At 43.9% G+C, this 22,069-nt stretch overlaps 1 protein-coding gene across 12 annotated transcripts in view; it reads right to left on the reverse strand.

Annotated features, from left to right (window-relative positions):
• LOC135514047 (ankyrin-1-like) overlaps positions 1-22,069 on the reverse strand; it is a 149,328-nt gene that overhangs the window by 34,213 nt on the left and 93,046 nt on the right. For 8 of the 12 annotated variants that reach the window (XM_064937214.1, XM_064937207.1, XM_064937205.1 and 5 more), the window contains 24 exons: positions 19,720-19,821; positions 15,461-15,559; positions 15,165-15,263; positions 11,979-12,077; positions 11,573-11,758; positions 11,312-11,410; positions 11,093-11,191; positions 10,817-10,915; positions 10,509-10,706; positions 10,324-10,422; positions 10,089-10,187; positions 9,856-9,954; positions 9,535-9,732; positions 9,286-9,384; positions 9,051-9,149; positions 8,765-8,962; positions 8,118-8,216; positions 7,371-7,469; positions 7,116-7,214; positions 6,937-7,029; positions 6,736-6,808; positions 6,444-6,464; positions 435-531; positions 127-205 (listed from right to left, as the gene is read on the reverse strand). In XM_064937214.1, coding sequence (XP_064793286.1) covers positions 127-205; positions 435-531; positions 6,444-6,464; positions 6,736-6,808; positions 6,937-7,029; positions 7,116-7,214; positions 7,371-7,469; positions 8,118-8,216; positions 8,765-8,962; positions 9,051-9,149; positions 9,286-9,384; positions 9,535-9,732; positions 9,856-9,954; positions 10,089-10,187; positions 10,324-10,422; positions 10,509-10,706; positions 10,817-10,915; positions 11,093-11,191; positions 11,312-11,410; positions 11,573-11,758; positions 11,979-12,077; positions 15,165-15,263; positions 15,461-15,559; positions 19,720-19,821 — 2,631 coding nt within the window. Of the gene's footprint in view, positions 1-126; positions 206-434; positions 532-6,443; positions 6,465-6,735; positions 6,809-6,936; positions 7,030-7,115; positions 7,215-7,370; positions 7,470-8,117; positions 8,217-8,764; positions 8,963-9,050; positions 9,150-9,285; positions 9,385-9,534; positions 9,733-9,855; positions 9,955-10,088; positions 10,188-10,323; positions 10,423-10,508; positions 10,707-10,816; positions 10,916-11,092; positions 11,192-11,311; positions 11,411-11,572; positions 11,759-11,978; positions 12,078-15,074; positions 15,264-15,460; positions 15,560-19,719; positions 19,822-22,069 lie in introns of all 12 variants that reach the window. The other 4 variants (XM_064937202.1, XM_064937201.1, XM_064937204.1 and 1 more) reach the window with 3 other exon arrangements.

Raw genomic sequence — 22,069 nt, forward strand, 5'->3', positions numbered from 1 at the left:
AAAACCTTGTCTTATCGTAGCATTTTTACTTTTCTACTCATCCTCCACATGGTTACAGTGATACAAATATTTTCATTAATAATATGGAAACCTCATGGGATTGAACCTAACCAGTTTGTTCTGTACCTGCTCCATCTCATGCTCCTTTAGGTGGACCATCTCTGGGGATACACAAGGGATCCTGGGAATGGCAGGCGAGTAGTTGCTGTTGGAGAGAAGAAAACAAGGAGTGTGTAGGGGATATATTCTCCTTCCACTTCCTACATCCCAGTATAGCTTTAACCCATCCATTCCCCACTCTTCACAATACCTACACCTTTCTTTTACTACCAATATACCCCCATTCACTCACACTCTAACCCCAACCTTCTACCACCCCCCCCCCCCCCCACCCCCACCCTAGGCCCCCTACACAGTGCCCAGCCCTCTCGTACTCCATAGATTTCTTGGGTGACAGGAAATCGTCATCATGGTCCTTCAAGTCATCCATCTTCATGTACCTGGCTCCTTCTGTCCCCAACAGCTCCTCCCCTTTAGACAACAACAAGAAGGGCAGAGAGTGAGGACAGACCGGGTCAGAGGGGTGTAATAGATAAAGACATACAAGATAACTGAAACATGTGAGTCAGAGTTAGAGAGCATCGAATGAGTTCAGTAAATATAACACATGGTTTATATAGTAGTTAGGTTGGTGAGTTAAAGGGATTAGCTACTACACTCCACACACTGTGTATGTGTTAATGCTGTACACATGTCAATGGATAGAGATTTAGTGAAGCCACGGTCACAGTGAGACCCAAAGGCAGATGGAGAGAGAACATGGAGAAAGACAGAAATAATATGGCCCCTACACTTTGTTCAATATTCATCTCAAATGTGATGTGTTCAAATACCTTTCATCCATAAACTGTTTCCAGTAGTTGAATATTTGGAGCACAGCACATTGGATATGTATGGTAAAATATCCCAGATGTCCTTAACATCTGGAGAGTTACAATATGGCCCAGCATGAACTGAGTCTAAAACAAGACAACATCACCAGAGCCATGTCCATTGGGATTTTGCTGTCCCTTTAGACATAGTCCACGTCAACATGGACCCAACCTGGCACGATTAAACTGATTTAAACAGGGTTGAGAGGTTTCTTCTCCCTCTGGGAGTCCTGGCTGTGACAAAACACACAAAGTACATAGAGTACTACTACATGGACACACAAGTGCACTGGCACCATAAAGATAGAGGACTCATCATGGATTTTTAAAACAAACATTTTTTTTTAAGGTGAGAAGCAGGGATTGGTCTGATTACGAAGTAGAAAGGAAATTCAGGTGAGCACCAAAACGCCTACTCCACCCATGCTCCACCAAGGTTTTCCAGCACACAGCTTTGACCTACTATAGTAGCTATGCCAAACAATGTGTATGCAGGTTGCTTAGGATTCAAAACTTCTCAAACTGCCTAATTCATACTCTTAGAAGAGGTGCTCCCACAATAATGGGATTTGTACCACATATAAGTTCAAGTATTGTATTTTTCACACACCACACTAATCCTTTTCTACTACCTTTTCAAACCTTTTTATTATTATATGAAAGCAAGCTTTGCTTTTATTCTTACAAGACTATCATTGATGGAGCGAGCTGTTTTGTATTGTATTAACGTGGTGCCTGCCTGTAGTTCCACCTCCTTAAACCACTCCTGATTTCTGTAACTGTTAATTTACCTCTGTAATATTGACATAGGCTAAGAAACAATAATACACATTCACAATCGGCCTATATCTAAAAATACATACAGCCTAATTATATACAGTGGGGAGAACAAGTATTTGATACACTGCCGATTTTGCAGGGTTTCCTACTTACAAAGCATGTAGGTCTGTAATTTTTTAATCATAGGTACACTTCAACTGTGAGAGACGGAATCTAAAACAAAAATCCAGAAAATCACATTGTATGATTTTTAAGTAATTACTTTGCATTTTATTGCATGACATAAGTATTTGATCACCTACCAACCAGTAAGAATTCCAGCTCTCACAGACCTGTTAGTTTTTCTTTAAGAAGCCCTCCTCTTCTCCACTCATTACCTGTATTAACTGCACCTGTGTGAACTCGTTACCTGTATAAAAGACACCTGTCCACACACTCAATCAAACAGACTCTAACCTCTCCACAATGGCCAAGACCAGAGAGCTGTGTAAGGAAAACAGGAATAAAATTGTAGACATGCACAAGGCTGGGTGGGCTACAGGACAATAGGCAAGCAGCTTGGTGAGAAGGCAACAACTGTTGGCGCAATTATTAGAAAATGGAAGAAGTTCAAGATGACGGTCAATCACCCTCAGTCTGGGGCTCCATGCAAGATCTCACCTCGTGGGGCATCAATGATCATGAGTAAGGTGAGGGATCAGCCCAGAACTACACGGCAGGACCTGGTCTATGACCTGAAGAGAGCTGGGACCACAGTCTCAAAGAAAACCAATAGTAACACACTACGCCGTCATGGATTAAAATCCTGCAGCGCACGCAAAGTCCCCCTGCTAAAGCCAGTGCATGTCCAGGCCCGTCTGAAGTTTGCCTATGACCATCAGGATGATCCAGAGGAGGAATGGGAGAAGGTCATGTGGTCTGATGATACAAAAATAGAGCTTTTTGGTCTAAACTCCACTCTCCGTGTTTGGAGGAAGATGGATGAGTACAACCCCAAGAACACCATCCCAACCGTGAAGCATGGAGGTGGAAACATCATTCTTTGGGGACGCTTTTCTGCAAAGGGGACAGAATGACTGCACCGTATTGAGGGGAGGATGGATGGGGCCATGTATCACTAGATCTTGGCCAACAACCTCCTTCCCTCAGTAAGAGCATTGAAGATGGGTTGTGGCTGGGTCTTACAGCATGACAACGACCGAAACAGACAGCCAGGGCAACTAAGGAGTGGCTCCGTAAGAAGCTTCTCAAGGTCCTGGAGTGGCCCAGCCAGTCTCCAGACCTGAACCCAATAGAAAATCTTTGGAGGGAGCTGAATTTGTAAGTCGCTCTGGATAAGAGCGTCTGCTAAATGACTTAAATGTAATGTAATGTCCGTATTGCCCAGCAACAGCCCCGAAACCTGAAGGAGCTGGAGAAGGTCTGTATGGAGGAGTGGGCCAAAATCCCTGCTGCAGTGTGTGCAAACCAGGTCAAGAACTACAAGAAACGTGTGATCTCTGTAATTGCAAACACAGGTTTCTGTACCAAATATTAAGTTCTGCTTTTCTGATGTATAAAATACTTATGTCATGCAATAAAATGCAAATGAATTACTTAATCATACAATGTGATTTTTCTGGATTTTTGTTTTTGTCTCAACAGTTGAAGTGTACCTATGATAAAAATTAGACCTCTACATGCTTCGTAAGTAGGAAACACTGCCGATTTTTGCAGGTTATCAAATACTACTTCTCCCCACTGTATATATGATGTATATATTATTTAATATCAGGACACTAAAGTCCTCTGAAGAGTATAAATTAAGCTGTTTGAGAGTTGAATCCTAAGTAACCTGCACACACATTGTTTGAAGAACAATGGACAAACATAGCTACTTTCAAAGTTGTGTGCTGGAAAATCCTTGGTAGAGCATAAGTGAAGTAGGCATTGTGGTGCTCATGTGAATTTAATTTATTTTTCAGCTTCAGACCAATCCCTACTTCTCACTTAATTTAGTTTTTAATTCCCATGGTTTTTATATCGGAAGGTGATTTATACAAAATTAAATTAGGTGTCTTTCGAAAATGTCACGTGTACTTCAAATTATGTCTACGATAAAAGTATGTGTGTCTCTCGCATAATTTATTGTCAAGGGCCCAGTTTCCCAAAAGCATCAAAGCTAAGTTCATCAGAACCATTGCATTTTTACGACTTCATCTTACCATAGCTTGGTCTACCTAGCTAGTTTTGCTCTGCCCATTGCAAGATAGTTAGCTATGACAGTTTCCCAAAATTTGGCTTTGAACCTATTTAGCTATTTTTTTGTGGAAAAATGTAGCTAGGATAGAACATCAACATTGAGTTGTGGTACAATCTTATTGGGGTAAAATTGGCTTACTCACTCGCGCGTTCGGGAGTAAACAATGCATATCATTGGTTGTAGCTAGCAATGCAAACTAACATGAGCATCATGGCAGTTTGTCAAATGTTGGTCTTTTTAAACTTAACATAGCTAACGTTAGCTAGCTTATGTTTTCATATTCGTTTGTGCTATGATTACACGCAAGTGTCTAGGTCAGCAGTTTACACATGACTTTAGCCTTATGAAAAACCTTACTTGGCAAAATATAGCTAGCTTTCCTCTCTTGTTGTTTAGCTACCTAGTCAACATTAGCTCTCATCTGACTGGTATAACGTTATGTTAGCTAGCTACCCAGCTAATTAAAACAAAACTACATTAATTGGCTAGCTACCGTTATTTGCCTGTTCGTTAGCAAGCTTCCAGCAGACTGGCGTTAGCTAACTACACAGGCTAGCTGTTGGACTTGGACAAGCAACAAAACGTTAGCTAGAGATATAGCTAGCTACCGAGTAAATCTAAATATCTGTTTGCACGTATTGATTAACCTCAGCTCGAATATCACCATAAAGCTAGGTATGTACAGTAGCCTAGGTTTGTTCGCGTTCGCATACAGCTTATGACTGGCAGCCTGGTGCAAGCAGATGTGTTGTTGCCGAGCAACCGACCTGGTGTTAGATCGCTGAGCTTTGGCTGAAAAAGATGTTAGCATTGTCAGAAATGCTACAAAAGGCAGCATATCGTTGGTTCATAATGGACAGAAATGTAAAAAATCTGGTATGTTCTCTGTGACGGCTCATGGCGAGAGGCGGGGTGTTTTGAATTTAACATTGCGCTTCAATCAATCCCTACTATAGTCGAGCCGACCAGAATGACTATACTATCCCATTTTAGCATGGACATTGCCATTGAGGGCTTCCGCCATTTTAAAGTAGTCAACTGGTTGGGGATTCCTACGGGTTGTAGCCTCAATTGTGCTGCCCATGCTGTTACAGATGCTATAATGGCTCAGATATAAAGATGAGTCCTCCATCTATCTTTGACTGGCACACATACAATTATGCACAGTAATGCAGACACAATCTCAGCACAGGAGTATGTACTTCACAAGAGACTGGCATGATATATATATATATATCATTATGCTATTATGTTTTCTTGTTTGTGTTCTACCCCTCTTAGTTTCTACCAGGAAGCTAAGGCAGGTTATGGTTACGTACCCCCTCAAATCCTGAGATTAATGGACAGAAGTCACCAGCACCAAATAAATGCAATTGCTCCGTTAATGCATGTGTTTGTGTCTGTGTATCAGCACAAAAGGTGTTAGGGTTGGCTTCGGTGAGTGTTTGAGTGGGTGCATGGATGTGGCCCAGAGCCAAGTCAATGTTCTACTTCATCAGGTTCAAAATGTGTCAACATATCTCTTGAGCGCTGTGTCAGATGTTTTCAAAAACAGAAGTGTAAAGTACCATAGTCTAAATATTAATTGTCTATTATATATTTGAACATTGTAGTGAGTAGGTTATATGTGTCTTTAAGGCAGCAACTAGACTACTTTCTAATTTTAGACCAACAGTGTCAATTTTTCAGTTTAGTTATCATGGAGCTAAAAATACTAGGGTGTGACGTCCTCTGACATCACTGTCAAGGGTGTTGTAATGTTTACGCTGTGAACTTTACTGGTTGATCAGACACCCGTGGGTCTAAAGACTTGTGTGCAAAATGTATTTTTTTCACAGTCACTGTGTTTTCATTTCCTTACACAGTATATGTACACCAATGGAAACACAGCACGTACACACATCTTTACAGACTACAGACACAAACTATACAAATAACAGCTGATGTAATGAAGGAACATTAATAAAAACATCAAACCAACTACATAAACAAGACAACATCCAGAAAACATCAACATCTTGGAGTGTTGATACAGTACAGTAGCTTTGGCACATTTTTTTTAACCAGAGAATTCCATTTTCACCTTGATAAAAAAATTGTAGTGAGTGGTTTGATAAACTGAATGGGTGAGTGTCCAGTCTCCACTACTGGGCTTTTCTCTTAGAGTACTGTAGGCTGGTGAGGACAGCCATCCCTAGCCCCCCAGCTGCGGTGACATGGAGAGAGAGATACTGTAGAGTACTGATCTGATCTGGGGAGTTAGTGACTGAGAGTCAGGGCTATGTTACTGGAGGGATAAAGAAAGGTTATAGACATGAAACCATGAAACGCATGCACCACATTGAACATCAGGAGAGAGACAGTCCCAAAAGGACCAGGTGTAGAAGAAGAGAGGTGGAGAGAAAGACGGCAAGAGCTTGAAATGGAGCCACACACTCTAAGACGACCTATGAGCACTGCACAGAGAAGAGAGAAGGAGACAGTCATACCCATTGTTAGCTGTGTAATTCCTAAAAAAATCAAAAGGTGAAAGAGGGATATTTTAGGAGGCCCTGCAATATTATAAAATCATTTGCAATAAGTCTGTTCAAATTGTTCATACATTTTTAAAGCCAGAATGGACTGGCAACTAACTGTACTGCAAGATATGAGGATTTTTATTCATAAGAAATGAATGTACAAAATATCTTCTATCTTCCCAAAAAGAGGACAAAGTGTGTTCTGTGGGGTATCTGTCTTCGTGTGTTCTACTGTCTGTAAATTATTGTAAGTGTTGTGTACCTTCATCCTCTGATACGTCCAATATCTCATCCACTGTTTCTGGGAAACTCATACGATGTTTCTCTGTGGTGGTCTGAGGGAGAGAATGGCAGAAGAGAGACAGGTTCAAGATGAGACAAAGAGTATGGAAGGATTGTCTGCATTGTGTCAGAAGGAGTGTAATATAAATATTTGAAGAGTTGGTACTTGTTTACTCCTTACAATGGAAACCGTCTCCTCTGTGACCAGTTTGAGAACGTCGATTACGGAGATGTACCCCAACCGCTTGGCGATGGACAGGGCTGACGTGCCGTTCTAACAGAGAGAGAGAGAGTGAGTGAGGTGGAGGGATCGAGGGAAGAGTGGAGGAGTGAAAGAGAGTGAAAAGCAGTGGTACTTACAGTGGTGACCTCGTTGGGCGGGGCTCCATGTTTGAGCAACAAGGTGACGATATCTGTGTGGCCCTGTTGGGCTGCCTGGTGCAGTGCAGTGTAACCAACCTGGGGGAAAGAGACACAAACATTAACATACTGACGAGACACAATGGAAGGAATCACATCACATAGCCAGTTCATATTTACTGTGATTCACTGTTAAAATCGAAGGATAATTTTGTGTAAGTGTAGTTCCATAGATGTCCAGAGGGAGGTGCTCACCTTGGTCTTGCTGTTGACGTTGGACTGCTGCTGCAGGAGGAACTTCACCATCTTTACATTGCCATAGTGGCAGGCAACATGGAGAGGGGTGTATCCCATCTGAAAGAGAGATTAGGATCCCATCAGTATCCAATACAACCAGCACAGACTTACTACGAGACAGACAGTTAACTCGACACTGAGTCACATGATTACAAATTCAACACATACACACCACACAATATCTATAGTATGTCTCCTACCATATATACTCTGCGGTTGACATACTAAGTTTCAGGGTAATGGAGGCCCTAGCTGGTCTGAGCTATGCTAGCAGGCTAGGCTGTGTAATGATGATGGTAATGTAACCCTGAGACAGGAGAACCAGTCAGTGGCTATTTATACTAAGGAAGAGGAAAGGTCACGTCTCAGATACTCTATCTGCCATGGAGCACCCATCGTTCACTATGTAGCACTGTTACTGTTTGGTTCCAGATAGCAATGAACTGTAACAGTGTGTATGTCATGATAAGGCAGGGGTGTGTACTTTATACCAACTTTCTACAACCTGACACAAAGGAGGAGTGTTCATGTTGGGTGGAATGAAGTTCTCTACTGCAATATCCTATTATCTACTGAGATGCTTTAAAAATTAAAGGTGTTTACAGACTCCAGAGGTGGTACAGTGTGTCGCTAGATGCTACTGAGCAGAGAGAGACTTTTGTGTCCCTTGCTTTGTCCCAGAGGTCAACAGGAGTGTGGTCTTACCCGTGTGGCAGCATACACTGATGCCCCTTGCTTCACCAGGATGTCAGCGATGCCCACGTGGCCTTCCTGTGCCACCAGGTGGAGAGGAGTCAGTCCACTCTGAGGGGAGAGGAGCCAGGGGCAAAAATCAGGCATATTGTTACAGCAGAACTAACGTCGCAGTCATAAAGAATCACCTGAGCGGGATGCCCCACATCTGGTCATAACAACATAAAAAATTGTCAGATGAGGTTTTCTTCTGCACTGTTCAACCAATCCAGTAAATATGGAGGAGGAGTTAAGATAGAGTGTTGCCTTGTTCATATTCTGGAGGGAAACAACTTCAGAGAGCAAGCTAGCACATATCATAGATACATAGCTGCTAGACTGATATTAGCTAGCGTTATCTAGCAATAATGGAATCTCCGACAAAGTTGACACCAACAAAATTGGTATGAGGTGTCTGTCGACTTTGTGGCAAGAATTAATCTCAAAGAAAGAAAGGCACTATCTATAGCTGTCCGCTATATATTTCACAGGCTGTCTTTCTTTTCCCATGAAAACCAGATGTTTCCGGTTTCTCCCGACCGGCTGAGGGTGCAGCAGTACTAACAGCTTTCACCCAAATAATCTTAACTCCTTCCCTGCATCAGTCCCTGAGGCCTCACCTTGTTCCCCAGGTTGACGTTGGCCTGTTTGGAGATGAGCAGGGCCACCATGTCAGGCCGGCCCTCCTGAGCTGCCAGGTGAAGGGGCGTGACCCCCTGGAGGGATTCAGCATTGGCCGAGGCGCCGTACTGCAGCAGGCTGTTGGCAACCTCCACCTGGTTCTGCTTGGAAGCTATGTGGAGAGGGGTGTAGCCATTCTGAAACAAGAGGACCGGAGTTAATGGTTATGAGTGCATTGTAAGATGATATCTGCGTCTGTGAGTATGTGTGTGTGTAGTCTCTCACCCTTGCTGCACTGTGTGGGGAGCCTCCCTTGCTGACCAGCAGATTAACCACGTCCAGGTTGTTGTGATGGACAGCCACATGGAGAGAAGTCAGTCCATTCTAAAGGTAAAGGAGATACACACATATAAACCACCATAACTTAACTCTAACATCTTTCCACCTGAAATACCTTGACCCTTCCCTCCCAACACCCCTGTTCTTCCCCCTTCCCTATGTTCTCCAACCCGTACTGTACCTTGCCAGAAGCGTTAGGGTTGGCCCCTCTCTCCAGCAGCAGCTCTGCCACGTCCACTTTGCCATATTTAGAAGCCACATGGAGAGGAGTGAAGCCTTTCTGCAGAGACATCCCAGATAGAGAGACGTCAGGGAGAGACCACAGACCACACAGTCCCACACAGAGAAAAGGTTAGGAGAGTGTAAGTATTAGACAGTTGATAGAGGGGTGTGTATGTAGAGTGTGTGGGCATTGGACAACAGACTGTACCTTGGTCATCTTGGTCTGCTGGGCCTCCATGTCCAGTAGGATGCGTGTAGTCTGAGTGTGTCCCTCACGGGCAGCGATGTGGAGGGGTGTGTGTCCGGCTGTGGTGGTGGAGTTGGGGTTGGCCTTGTGTTCCAGCAGCAGAGTGACCAGCTCCTTGTGGCCCATCCGACACGCACAGTGGAGTGGTGTCTGGTCATCCTGGACAGGGTGTGGCAGGGGGAGAGAAGAGAGGGAGAGAAGAGGAGAGATAAATATACATGGGAGTCAAGTGGCAAGATAAATTAATGTTGTTTAGATTGTGTGTGTGTGTGAAGTCATTACCTTTGCCTTGGCGTCTACTGGTGCTGCATTGGTCAGTAAGAACTCTGCCACCTCATAGTGTCCAGCTCTACATGCCATGTGGAGAGGAGTCTCCACTTTCTGCTCACACATAACCAGGCAAACACGTGTGTGAGCAGTGTAAATCGCTAACACAAAAACATTGTGAAAATTGGCCAGAGTAACTGGTTCGGTCAGTGATGAGGTGGGTGGATGGGTAACATTCGGGTACTCACTACATTGGAAGCACTAGGAGAAGCCCCCTTCTGTACCAGATGGGTGACTATTTTGCGGTGGCCCATGAACGAGGCCACGTGTAGAGGAGTCAGGCCAGACTTGGGAGAGAAAAAACAAGCAATGAAAGAATCATGTAGAAATAAAGATATCCATCCCTCTCTCCTTGGTAGAATCCCTCTCTTTTCTTACTCTAGATTACATTCAATTTCTTTCTCTTGCCACTGCCTCTCTCACCTCTGTCACAGCCTCTAGGGACGCTGAGTGTTTGAGCAGGTGGTCCATCACACGCATGTGGTTCTTCTTACAGGCAATGTGAAGCGGAGTGAAACCATTCTGAGAACACAATACAACAGCATGGTCACGAAGGCAACACACTTCAACAAAGATGTGTGGTAGGTATTTATGAGTGTAGTACTGACCAGTGCACGGGAGTTGGGTTTTGCTCCCTTGTCCAGCAGCACTTTGGCCATGCGGTGGTGCCCACAGTGGGCTGCCACGTGCAGGGGGGTCAGGTGGTCCAATGTGATGTCATCAATCTCAGCGTTGTATTGCAGGAGTTGTCTCACACAGTCCATGTGGTCCCCCTGTGCTGACATGTGGATGGGAGACAGGCCATTCTAATGGAAAGAGAGAGCGATACAATCCATGACTTATTGTGTTGTGTGCATACAGTATTTGAGAACAACAGTCCAGAAATCAGGCCTTGGTGTGTTAGTGTTATGTGTACCTTGGTTTTGGCCTGGATGGGAGCCCCTTGGTCCAGTAGGATCTCAATGATCCTCACGTGTCCGTTCCTGGCTGCACAGTGCAGTGGAGTCAACTCATCCTGGGAGGGAGGGAGGGAGGGAGGGGGAGAGTGAGAGAGAGAGAGAGAGAGAGAGAGAGAGAGAGAGAGGACAGTTAACACCTGGACTGGGACAGTATAGCACTGTATGTGTAGCAGGGCAGGGCCTGACCAGATGAGGTAGAGAGAGAGACACGGGGAGGGGATGCAGTACAGTACCTTGGTCTTGGCATCAATCTGTGCCCCTCGGTCCAGCAGGAGTCGTACCATGATCACGTTCCCCCGCCTGGATGCGATGTGCAAAGGTGTGATGCCATTCTAGAGAGAAATACAGACACATTAAGTAGGGGATCGACAGTAAGACCATAAAGAGACCAGTGAGGGACTGGTAACAATACTATGTGTCAGTGATACTAGGGCAGAGGGGAACAGACATACCTTAGGGGTGAAATTGACATTGGCTCCTCTGTTGAGCAACAATTGGGCTACGTTCAGGTTCTCGTAGTGTGCGGCGATATGGAGCGGTGTGAAGCCTGTCTATAGTGACACACAGGAGACCATACCTTATTCTATACAGCTCTAAAACTGACGGCCTCTAATTCTACAAGTATCATCTTCACTCACTGTGGCACACACTAAACTAAAATGTGCCACTAAAGTGAAGACTAACACACAAACAAACACACAGTGAGTACCTACCTTGCTCAGGACGTCTGCGTTAGGGTCGTTCTGTAGAAGCACGGCAGCTGTGCGTGTGTCATCATTCCGCGCTGCTATGTGCAGCGCGGGGAGACGGACTTTTCCCTTGGTGCCATAGTTGATGAGCAGGGCCACGACATTCTCATGTCCCTGCTGAAGAGCCACGGCGAGAGGGGTGAAGCCATCCTGACAGAGGAAAGAGGAGGAGACAGAGCTCAAGAAAGGTTAAGTGACCTAAAGAAACAAATGGCGAAGGGAAGGACAGTGAGAGTCAAAAGGATTGATAAGTGATGGAGGGAATAGTGCAGGAGGTATAGTGGTGTAGGTGTAAATGGAATAATTTCCTGCTTATTCCTTTCTGATTTCGGGAATCTTCCAACCCTATGCTCTGCTGATTGGCTGTTACCTCAGTGGGAAGGCTTTGATTGGCCCCGTTCTCCAAAAGGAACTTCACAACTTCTAGATGATTCTCTTGTGAGGCCATGTAGAGCGGAGTGAAGCCCTTCTGTTACAGACAGACACATACATGGACACACACACACAGGGAGGAGCACAACACAGCAGCACAACACACACACACACACACACACACACACACACACACACACACACACACACACACACACACACACACACACACACACACACACACACACACACACACACACACACACACACACACACACACACACACACACACACACACACACACACACACACACACACACAGAGGAAGGAAGCACAGGCACACAGAAAGACCAGAAGGCAGACAGATATTAACATAGAGATGCATTGAGTTAGTACACTCTTAGAGAAAAGGGTTCCAAAAGGGATCTTCGGCTGTCCCGTCAGGAGAATCTTTTTTGCTTCCACTTAGAACCCTTTTTGGTTCCAGGTCGAACTCTTTTGGTTTCTACCTGGAACCAAAAAGGGTTCTTCAAAGTTCTCCTATGAGGACTGCCAAAGAACCCTTTTAGGCTCTAGATATACCCTTTTCTTGTAAGAGTGTACGATGGCCTAACGTCATGTTTCAGTTGGGGGTTGGGTCAAATGCAGGAGCTTATGCACACCCAAAAAATGTTAGTAGAGGTGCTGACTAACAGAATAGTAAACTGAAACTGTGTAAAAATAAAGAAAGTTTCACATTATATAAGTGCTCCCAACAACTTTCTTTATTCTTACTCAATCAGGGTTGGAGTCAATTCGGAATTTAATTGCAAATTTCTTCTTAATTAGGCATCCTACAGTAGCACCTATAGTTTTCTGTGTTCTCCTAGTTCTTTCTGTGTTTTTTTATGGGGTCAATATCACACTTTAAGTATTGAATTCAAAATAAAATACAAATAAATTATGAAAAAATATATATTTTCAAGGAAAAGTTAAATAATGGAAGTTGAAATCATAAACAAAACTCTAATTTCAAAGCAAGATGAAATGATTTTAAAACTATTGCAAGAAGGATTTTCAGTTAAACTATTCCAAGAACCAACCAACCAACCCTCTCTCTCTCTTTCTCTCTCTAAATGCTCGGCTATGAAAAGCCAACAGACATTTACTCCTGAGGTGCTGACCTGTTGCACCCTCTACAACCACTGTGATTATTATTTGACCCTGCTGGTCGCCTGTAAACGTTTGAACATCTTGAAGAACGATCTGGCCTTAATGGCCATGTTCGGTTATAATCTCCAACCGGCACAACCAGAAGAGGACTGGCCACCTCTCAGAGCCTGGTTCCTCTCTAGGTTTCTGCCTTTCTACAGAGTTTTTCCGGTTTCTGTATAACCACTATTTGACATCTGCTGATGTAAAGAGGGCTTTATATAGACATTTGATTTGATTTGGTAGGCTAAACAGATTCAATAGGGTTGGTTGTTGGAAAAGTTGAACTGAAAAGTATTTTTACATTGGTTATCAAATAGTTTGTTCTTCCTTTTAAATTAGACTATTTCTCACGCTAAAAAAACATTTGCTTTCATTTAATTTTGTTGTTTTTTTATATCATTATTGATACTTTTTTTTGGGGGGGGTTTGATCTACATTTTCAACTTCATTTTTCATGTTTACAATTAATTTGATTTTGAATTCAATACTTAAGGCATGAAATTGACCCCATTGTTGTTCATTTTTGTCAATATCTCAACAACACATTGGTAAAAACGTCTAATTTGGCAGGATGTTAGAACCCATAATGCGTACCTATGGTGCCAACATTAGCACTCATTGGCCCCTAGGTGCAGTTCATTAAAAACCATGCACACATTCAAAACACATTCAAAACATTAGCCCAAACTATCAAATCCAACTCGTACAGATGATTGACAACATGTCCCTGAAGATATGTTCCAAGTTAAGTGATACATAAAAAAAAACATGGAAACCACAGATCATCAAACTTTGACCAAAAAGTGCTAGCATAATGCTAAATTCCTTAAAAAATCATCTTCTTCTCATAAACCACAACTCAGATTCACCCAATATTTGGTATGTAGAATCTCTGAACTAGTCCCTAGCTACATTAACTAGTTCCTAGCGAGGGATATGGCCATTCTACGCCAGTGGAGGGCACTACTGTTCACTGAAGGCTATTACTATTGAACCATAGGAATTTGGTAAACATGAAGTTGGAAGGGACAGTAGTCTATGGCAGTAGCATGGTAGCATGTATTAGACATAACTCATTACATATTAGAGGTAGAATCTTGCAACTTGGAAAACATGCAATTGATAAACATGCTTATTAAAAGTATGGCCTTTGCCCATTTCATTGCCAGAGTGCCCAATGGGTGACCAAGATATACTATTTCTATTGCTCAGACCCTGTTAATGCTGCTCACAGCTATGTTTTCAATTCAATTATTGATTTGAATTGGCCACATACCACAGGCAGCAGATATGTAATTGAATTTTAACTAAAGGAAGCACAGTTGAATTAAATTCAATTCAATTAAATGCTAATTGCTAATATATTTTACAATTCACAGTACAAATATTTATTTCTACATCGTGTATGGTAATACTATGTATAACATTGAATTATTTCAGTTTTTAAATTCCTCTTAAAAGGAGTTTAAATCATTAAAGTGGTCTGGAAATATTCTGAGATCATTTTGTAGTTGGTCTGTAATAATTCTTAATTCTCTTGCATGTTATGAAATATTGGAAAAAATACATTTCCCATTAGATCAAACACTCCAGAATGGAAGGGAACCTAACATTTCATGACAAAAATCAAAATACTGTTGACATATCTGAGTTATAATCAAGCTTATGTTTGAAATGGTATCTATATTTGTTTTAGTAATAAGTGGCAGATGTGGCAACGGAATGCGACTGTCATGTTTCATGTCTCAGTTGAATTTCTTTGAATTAATCTCTGCTTTCTTTAATTCAAATTCACATTTCAATTCATGGTTTGAATTGAAATACATTCAGAAATTCAGACCCCAAACCCTGAGTTCCATGCAGTATAATGCAGCATAACTGTATTATAACTGTTTCTAACTGTATGGTTATCCGTTGTGGCTGGTGGCTCCTCTGCAGGGGGCTCTGCCAGGGGGGTCGGGGTCTCATCTGACACTGGCTGGGGTCTCACCTGGGACTGGGCATTGATGTTGGCCCCGTAATTTACCAGCTCTGCCACCACTTGCTCCTGCCCAGCCAGGGCAGCAATGTGCAGAGCTGTGTTGCCTTTCTGTGGAGGCACAGGACAAGAGAAGACATGAGACATATACTGTAGTAGTGTCTTTGTGAAAGCAGTAAGTAAGTAGGAATACGTTTTAATACGTAGAATAATTGAATCATTCAGTATATTGTACTTTGGTGGTGACATAGGCTTAAGGAGTTCATGGGTGTGGTAATGTGGCATAGTGTATGAGGTTGACTGAGTACCTTAGTCTGGGTTTCCACATCGATGCCTCCATGCAGTAACTCCAGCACCATTTTAACGTGGCCTTCTTTAGAGGCCAAATGCAACCCGTTTAGCCCGTTCTGAGGGAGGAGAGAGAGAAGAGGAGACCTCACACTGTAGGGTCCCTAACACACTGATCACACTGAACACACTGCATACTGACACACACCAAAGGATCAGATCCTCAGACCAGCACTGCTCTTCTTATATACAGCACCTGCTAGATGTATAAAATGCAAAAGCATGTTACTGAGCCAAACTGTACCTTATGGTCAGGACAAACAGCTTCAACACATACAGCATCTACCAGATATTAACTGTGCTTATTTAGCAATAATGGTGACCGGAAAGGTGATGAAGATGATGGCGAGGAGGAGGAAGAGGATGGCAGGCCGGTGGTCTCGGGGCTGGGAAGAATACGAGCCGTGTGGGATAGGTCTGACCTCACACAGCCTTCCTTCAGCCACACAGGACATGTGAGGTTGGACCTTTCCCACACCACTGATATTATTCCTCTGAGTGGAGAGACCACAGCACACCATCACTCTATTGCAGACTGGGGGAGGGGAGAGGGGAGGGAAGGGAGGAGGGGGGAGCATTGATGAGAAAGAAAAACAGGTAAAAGGAAGAAGGGATGATGCAAAAGAAGAAGAGCGAGTAAGAGAGAAATAACTTAAGGGGTTAAGAGGATGTGAGGAGGGTTGAGGGGAAGGAAGGGAGGGGAGGCAGAGAGGCAATGCGGCTGGGTGGTTGGTGAGCTAGCCCATGGCAGAGGCATCTACTCAGACTGGGTACGAGAGACACGACTGCCACAGCAAAGCCTCTACCTAACCTCCATCAGGCCGACACCGCACAATAAATACAACAACAACACACGGTGACGCTCACCTATCACACACAACACAGAACTAATATCACTTCCACAACCACATTCAACACACTTGACACAATTCCAAAACACTAATACGGACTTGGTTTGAAATGATACACATTGCATTAATTCATATGACTTGAAGAAGAATGGCATGAGCCAGGCTGTCAATGGTATCCTGAGACTGCAGATAAACTGTTCAGGTTATGTCTGTAGTGTTCCTGTTTGTCCACAGGATGTCTCTCTTTAGCAGCCTGATGTCTTTCTACAGTTACTTTTTTTTAATCATACAATTGCATATAATTATGTAAAGATAATATAGTACACATACATACATTCACTGTATTGGCTACATTCACTCTATGCATTGAATCCTATGTTAGTAATGAGATTTACAGCTGTGAATGTGCTTGATGCTAATCTTGATTGTAGCACACACACATACACAACTTTGTTTGTGTGGCCTGTGGGCAGCCCCATTCCCCTCACGATGTGGCCATTTCTGGCCACCATGGGAGAAGCCGTCAGGGTAAAGCAGGCAGGATGGAGGAGAGTGGCTAGAGGAGTAACTCCTGCCCTATTTAACACCTCCCCATCAGTCCCACTCAGTCCTTCCTGTCAACTGCTGCTAGGAGACTGGCTACCTGGGTCTCCAAACTCTCTCTCTCTCTCTCTCTCTCTCTCTCTCTCTCTCTCTCTCTCTCTCTCTCTCACACACACACATATTTCAAACACTGAAATCTAACACACAAAAATAAACACATACAGTAATTTCCATTCAACACAAACAATGATATAACGTACATGCAGTCAGAGACAATCCAGAAAAGTAGGTACTGGAGCAGAACAGAACACACTGTACACTGAGTTAGACACTGTACACTCAAATGGCACCCTGTTCCCTATGTAGTGCTATGGGCCCTGGTCAAAAGTAATGCATTATTTAGGGAATATTGTGCTATTTGGGATTCACTCAATCACCTCATTCCAATAGAGAGGGGATCATTACAGCCATCTCACAGTAACAGTCAGCATGCTATCTACATAAGGGTTTTTAGATTGCTTCTGAAACATGTGTTTGTGAGATGCCGTACACTGACTAGACTAGTGTTAACCAGTGACTAGACTAGTGTTAACCAGTGCCCTGCACTGACTAGACTAGTGTTAACCACTGACTAGACTAGTGTTAACCAGTGACTAGACTAGTGTTAACCAGTGCCCTGCACTGACTAGACTAGTGTTAGCCACTGACTAGACTAGTGTTAACCAGTGACTAGACTAGTGTTAACCAGTGACTATACTAGTGTTAACCAGTGACTAGACTAGTGTTAACCAGTGACTAGACTAGTGTTAACCAGTGACTAGACTAGTGTTAACCAGTGACTAGACGAGTGTTAACCAGTGACTAGACGAGTGTTAACCAGTGACTATACTAGTGTTAACCAGTGACTAGACTAGTGTTAACCAGTGACTAGACTAGTGTTAACCAGTGACTAGACGAGTGTTAACCAGTGACTAGACTAGTGTTAACCAGTGACTATACTAGTGTTAACCAGTGACTATACTTGTGTTAACCAGTGCCCTGCACTGACTCGACTAGTGTTAACCAGTGACTAGACTAGTTTTAACCATTGACTAGACTAGTGTTAACCAGTGACTAGACTAGTGTTAACCAGTGACTATACTAGTGTTAACCAGTGCCCTGCACTGACTAGACTAGTGTTAACCAGTGACTAGACTAGTGCCCAACACTTACTAGACTAGTGTTAACCAGTGCCCTACACTTACTAGACTAGTGTTAACCAGTGCACTGTCTAGACTAGTGTTAACCAGTGACTATACTAGTGTTAACCAGTGCCCTGCACTGACTAGACTAGTGTTAACCAGTGACTAGACTAGTGCCCAACACTTACTAGACTAGTGTTAACCAGTGCCCTACACTTACTAGACTAGTGTTAACCAGTGCACTGTCTAGACTAGTGTTAACCAGTGCACTGTCTAGACTAGGGTTAACCAGTACCCTACACTGACTAGACTAGGGTTAACCAGTGCCCTACACTGACTAGACTAGGGTTAACCAGTGCCCTACACGGACTAGACTAGGGTTAACCAGTGCCCTACACTGACTAGACTAGGGTTAACCAGTGCCCTACACTGACTAGGCTAGGGTTAACCAGTGCCCTACACTGACTAGGCTAGGGTTAACCAGTGCCCTACACTGACTAGGCTAGGGTTAACCAGTGCCCTACACTGACTAGGCTAGGGTTAACCAGTGCCCTACACTGACTAGGCTAGGGTTAACCAGTGCCCTACACTGACTAGGCTAGGGTTAACCAGTGCCCTACACTGACTAGGCTAGGGTTAACCAGTGCCCTACACTGACTAAGCTAGGGTTAACCAGTGCCCTACACTGACTAGGCTAGGGTTAACCAGTGCCCTACACTGACTAGGTTAAGGTTAACCAGTGCCCTACACTGACTAGACTAGGGTTAACCAGTGCCCTACACTGACTAGACTAGGGTTAACCAGTGCCCTACACTGACTAGGCTAGGATTAACCAGTGCCCTACACTGACTAGGCTAGGGTTAACCAGTGCCCTACACTGACTAGACTATGGTTAACCAGTGCCCTACACTGACTAGGCTAGGGTTAACCAGTGCCCTACACTGACTAGGCTAGGGTTAACCAGTGCCCTACACTGACTAGACTAGGGTTAACCAGTGCCCTACACTGACTAGGCTAGGGTTAACCAGTGCCCTACACTGACTAGGCTAGGGTTAACCAGTGCCCTACACTGACTAGACTAGGGTTAACCAGTGCCCTACACTGACTAGGCTAGGGTTAACCAGTGCCCTACACTGACTAGACTATGGTTAACCAGTGCCCTACACTGACTAGACTAGGGTTAACCTCTCTCTCTTGCCATTTCCCGCTCTTCCATATGTTCTCTTTCCGTCTATCCATCTTGTTCTGAACCTTGCTGATAAGACTCTTCCTGTGTGTGTGTGTGTGTGTGTGCTGTTGTTTTGCACGTGCGCGGAATGAAATATGACTTGTCTTTTTGATCTGCTGTACCTTTACAGTAGTTAACTTGTTTTCTTACGTGTATTCATGCATTATTCTAGCGCTGCAGTATGATGATGCAACATCAGATATGCAACAATATTATCACAGCCAATGTAAATGGACAAATTAAATGAAAGACCATAATAAATCAGGTTCATTAACAGATAATGAAACTTTGACAAACAGGAAAGATTTAATTGGTCCTCCTGGTAAATCCAAAATGCATCTTAGAGTTTGGGGACGTGCCCTGATGCACTCTCTAGGAGCATTTTGATTGGTAACCAGGCTTTGTAGCTCTCTCACCTGATTGGCTGTGTTGATGTCTATGCCATTCTTTATGTGGTCAATGGCCTTGTCCATGTTACCAGAACGAGCCGCCCGCAGAAAACTACTGACAGCATCAGCCTGAGAGAAAGAAAGGCAGGGATAAAGGGGGTGGGGGATGAACAGAGGCACATAGAGTGGGAGAGGGACAGATATATGTCAAAAGGGAAGACAGAGAGGGGGATGGAGAGAGATTTCTATTATTGGCATCATTCAAATCAAAACCACACAATGTCAAAGACACATGGACAGGACGAGACTATAGACGCTTTCCATTGGTGTTTGCCTCATCTCCCTCCTCACTGTTATTGAACAGGACAGGACAGTCGGCCCAGCCCCCTCCCATTGGCCAATCAGAGCCAGGCCTGGCAGGGTGGGGACCCTAGAGGAGGGGGTGCAGGGGATTGGCGTCCATAAAGACAGACAGCCTCTGTCCCAGGCTCCATCCCCGTCACCTCTGACTCCCTGAACCATCTGTGTCCTAAATGGCACCCTATTCCCAACATAGGGCTCTGGTCAAAAGTAGAGAATAGGGTGCCAATTGGGATGCAAACCTTAGCGTTATGGTGGGGTGTGTGTCTGCCCTGCTATGCTGCCCAGTGGTGTGGCTGGCGGTCTGGCTGGTGCTCTGGGGTGGTGTGTGTGTGTGTTTAGTGAACGCTCTGCCTAATGGTCTAACACATGGTCTGGCTGTGTTCTTGTCTCTGTTTTGTTTGTGTCTGGGGGCTTCATGCCTCTCAGGCAGGGGTGCTGAGGCAGGATCACTCATGCGGCATGAGGGAGAGGGACATGGGGAGAGGGGAAAAGAGAGAGGGACAGAGAGAGAGAGAGAGAGAAGGAGGGAGATGAAGAGAGAGAGGGGGGAAAGGGAGAGAGAGTCTACTGCGGCAAACCATCCTTCCCCCACCATTAGTCTCTCTCATTCTATCTACAGTATCTAGCTCTATCATTTATTCCCACACTCCTCAGGAGCACTCATGACTCATTTTCTTAATGTCTAGGTGGTATCACGCCGCCAGTCTCTCTGTCCATCCCCCATTCTCCTTCTTTCCTCCCTCTTTTTCTCTCTGGTGTCTGACTAAAGTATGGACAGGGATTTCTCCATGTCAATAAGATCCTGAGCAACCGTCAATACACTTTTTGTGAAATCCCAAGTCGCAAAATCCTGAATTACAAACACACACACACACATTTACACATAGGCCACTCTCTGAAACAAAAACAGACACACACACACATACCCACCCAAGCAAGTGCAACCACACACACAGTGACTCAAAATGTGTTCAACACAAGTTACTCAACACACACAGTCACAGTGACATTGATGTTGGCCCCCGTTCAGCTATGTGTGAAACACTGGCCCTCTTTTCAGACAGTGGTAACAGAGAGAATGAAGACCCACAAGTCCATGCTGTGGGCATGGCAACTTATGATACAAACCATCACCCATCAACAGAGCACTAGTGCAAGTGGTGCAGCACTGCGCAAAGAAAAGGACTACTTAAAAAAAAGTGAGAGGAAGGGAAAGAGATGGCATGATTGATAAAGAGAAGAGGAAAACGAATGAAAGGGAAAGCTATTTCCACCTGCCTGCAGAAGAAAATCTTTCAGAGCGTTTTCCCTGTAACAAACTGGTAGGCCTTGATAGCTGGGCCGCTAGCTAGCAGCACGCTAACTCCACACAGCCTGAGCACACCCAAAACTCACCATGTATCTCTCAGCCATGAGAGATTCATCAAGAAAAAGTCACAATGTTTCCAACTTTCAAAGGTTAATGTAATCTTGTTTAACATTGCTCCCTAGTTAAAGGAAAAGCTACAGTTCTTTCTGGGAAGTGTAGGCTAGTTAGTCTTAGGTAACTTCATGGCTCTCACTTGACATTTTTTTTTGTATCAAGTGCCTTGCGAAAGTATTCGCCCCCCCTTGAACTTTGCGACCTTTTGCCACATTTCAGGCTTCAAACATAAAGATATAAAACTGTATTTTTTTGTGAAGAATCAACAACAAGTGGGACACAATCATGAAGTGGAACGACATTTATTGGAAATGTCAAACTTTTTTAACAAATCAAAAACTGTAAAATTGGGCGTGCAAAATTATTCAGCCCCTTTACTTTCAGTGCAGCAAACTCTCTCCAGAAGTTCAGTGAGGATCTCTGAATGATCCAATGTTGACCTAAATGACTAATGATGATAAATACAATCCACCTTTGTGTAATCAAGTCTCCATATAAATACACCTGCACTGTGATAGTCTCAGAGGTCCGTTAAAAGCGCAGAGAGCATCATGAAGAACAAGGAACACACCAGGCAGGTCCGAGATACTG

The sequence above is a fragment of the Oncorhynchus masou genome, chromosome 25 (genome assembly GCF_036934945.1).
Source record: "Oncorhynchus masou masou isolate Uvic2021 chromosome 25, UVic_Omas_1.1, whole genome shotgun sequence".
Classification (NCBI taxonomy): domain Eukaryota; kingdom Metazoa; phylum Chordata; class Actinopteri; order Salmoniformes; family Salmonidae; genus Oncorhynchus; species Oncorhynchus masou.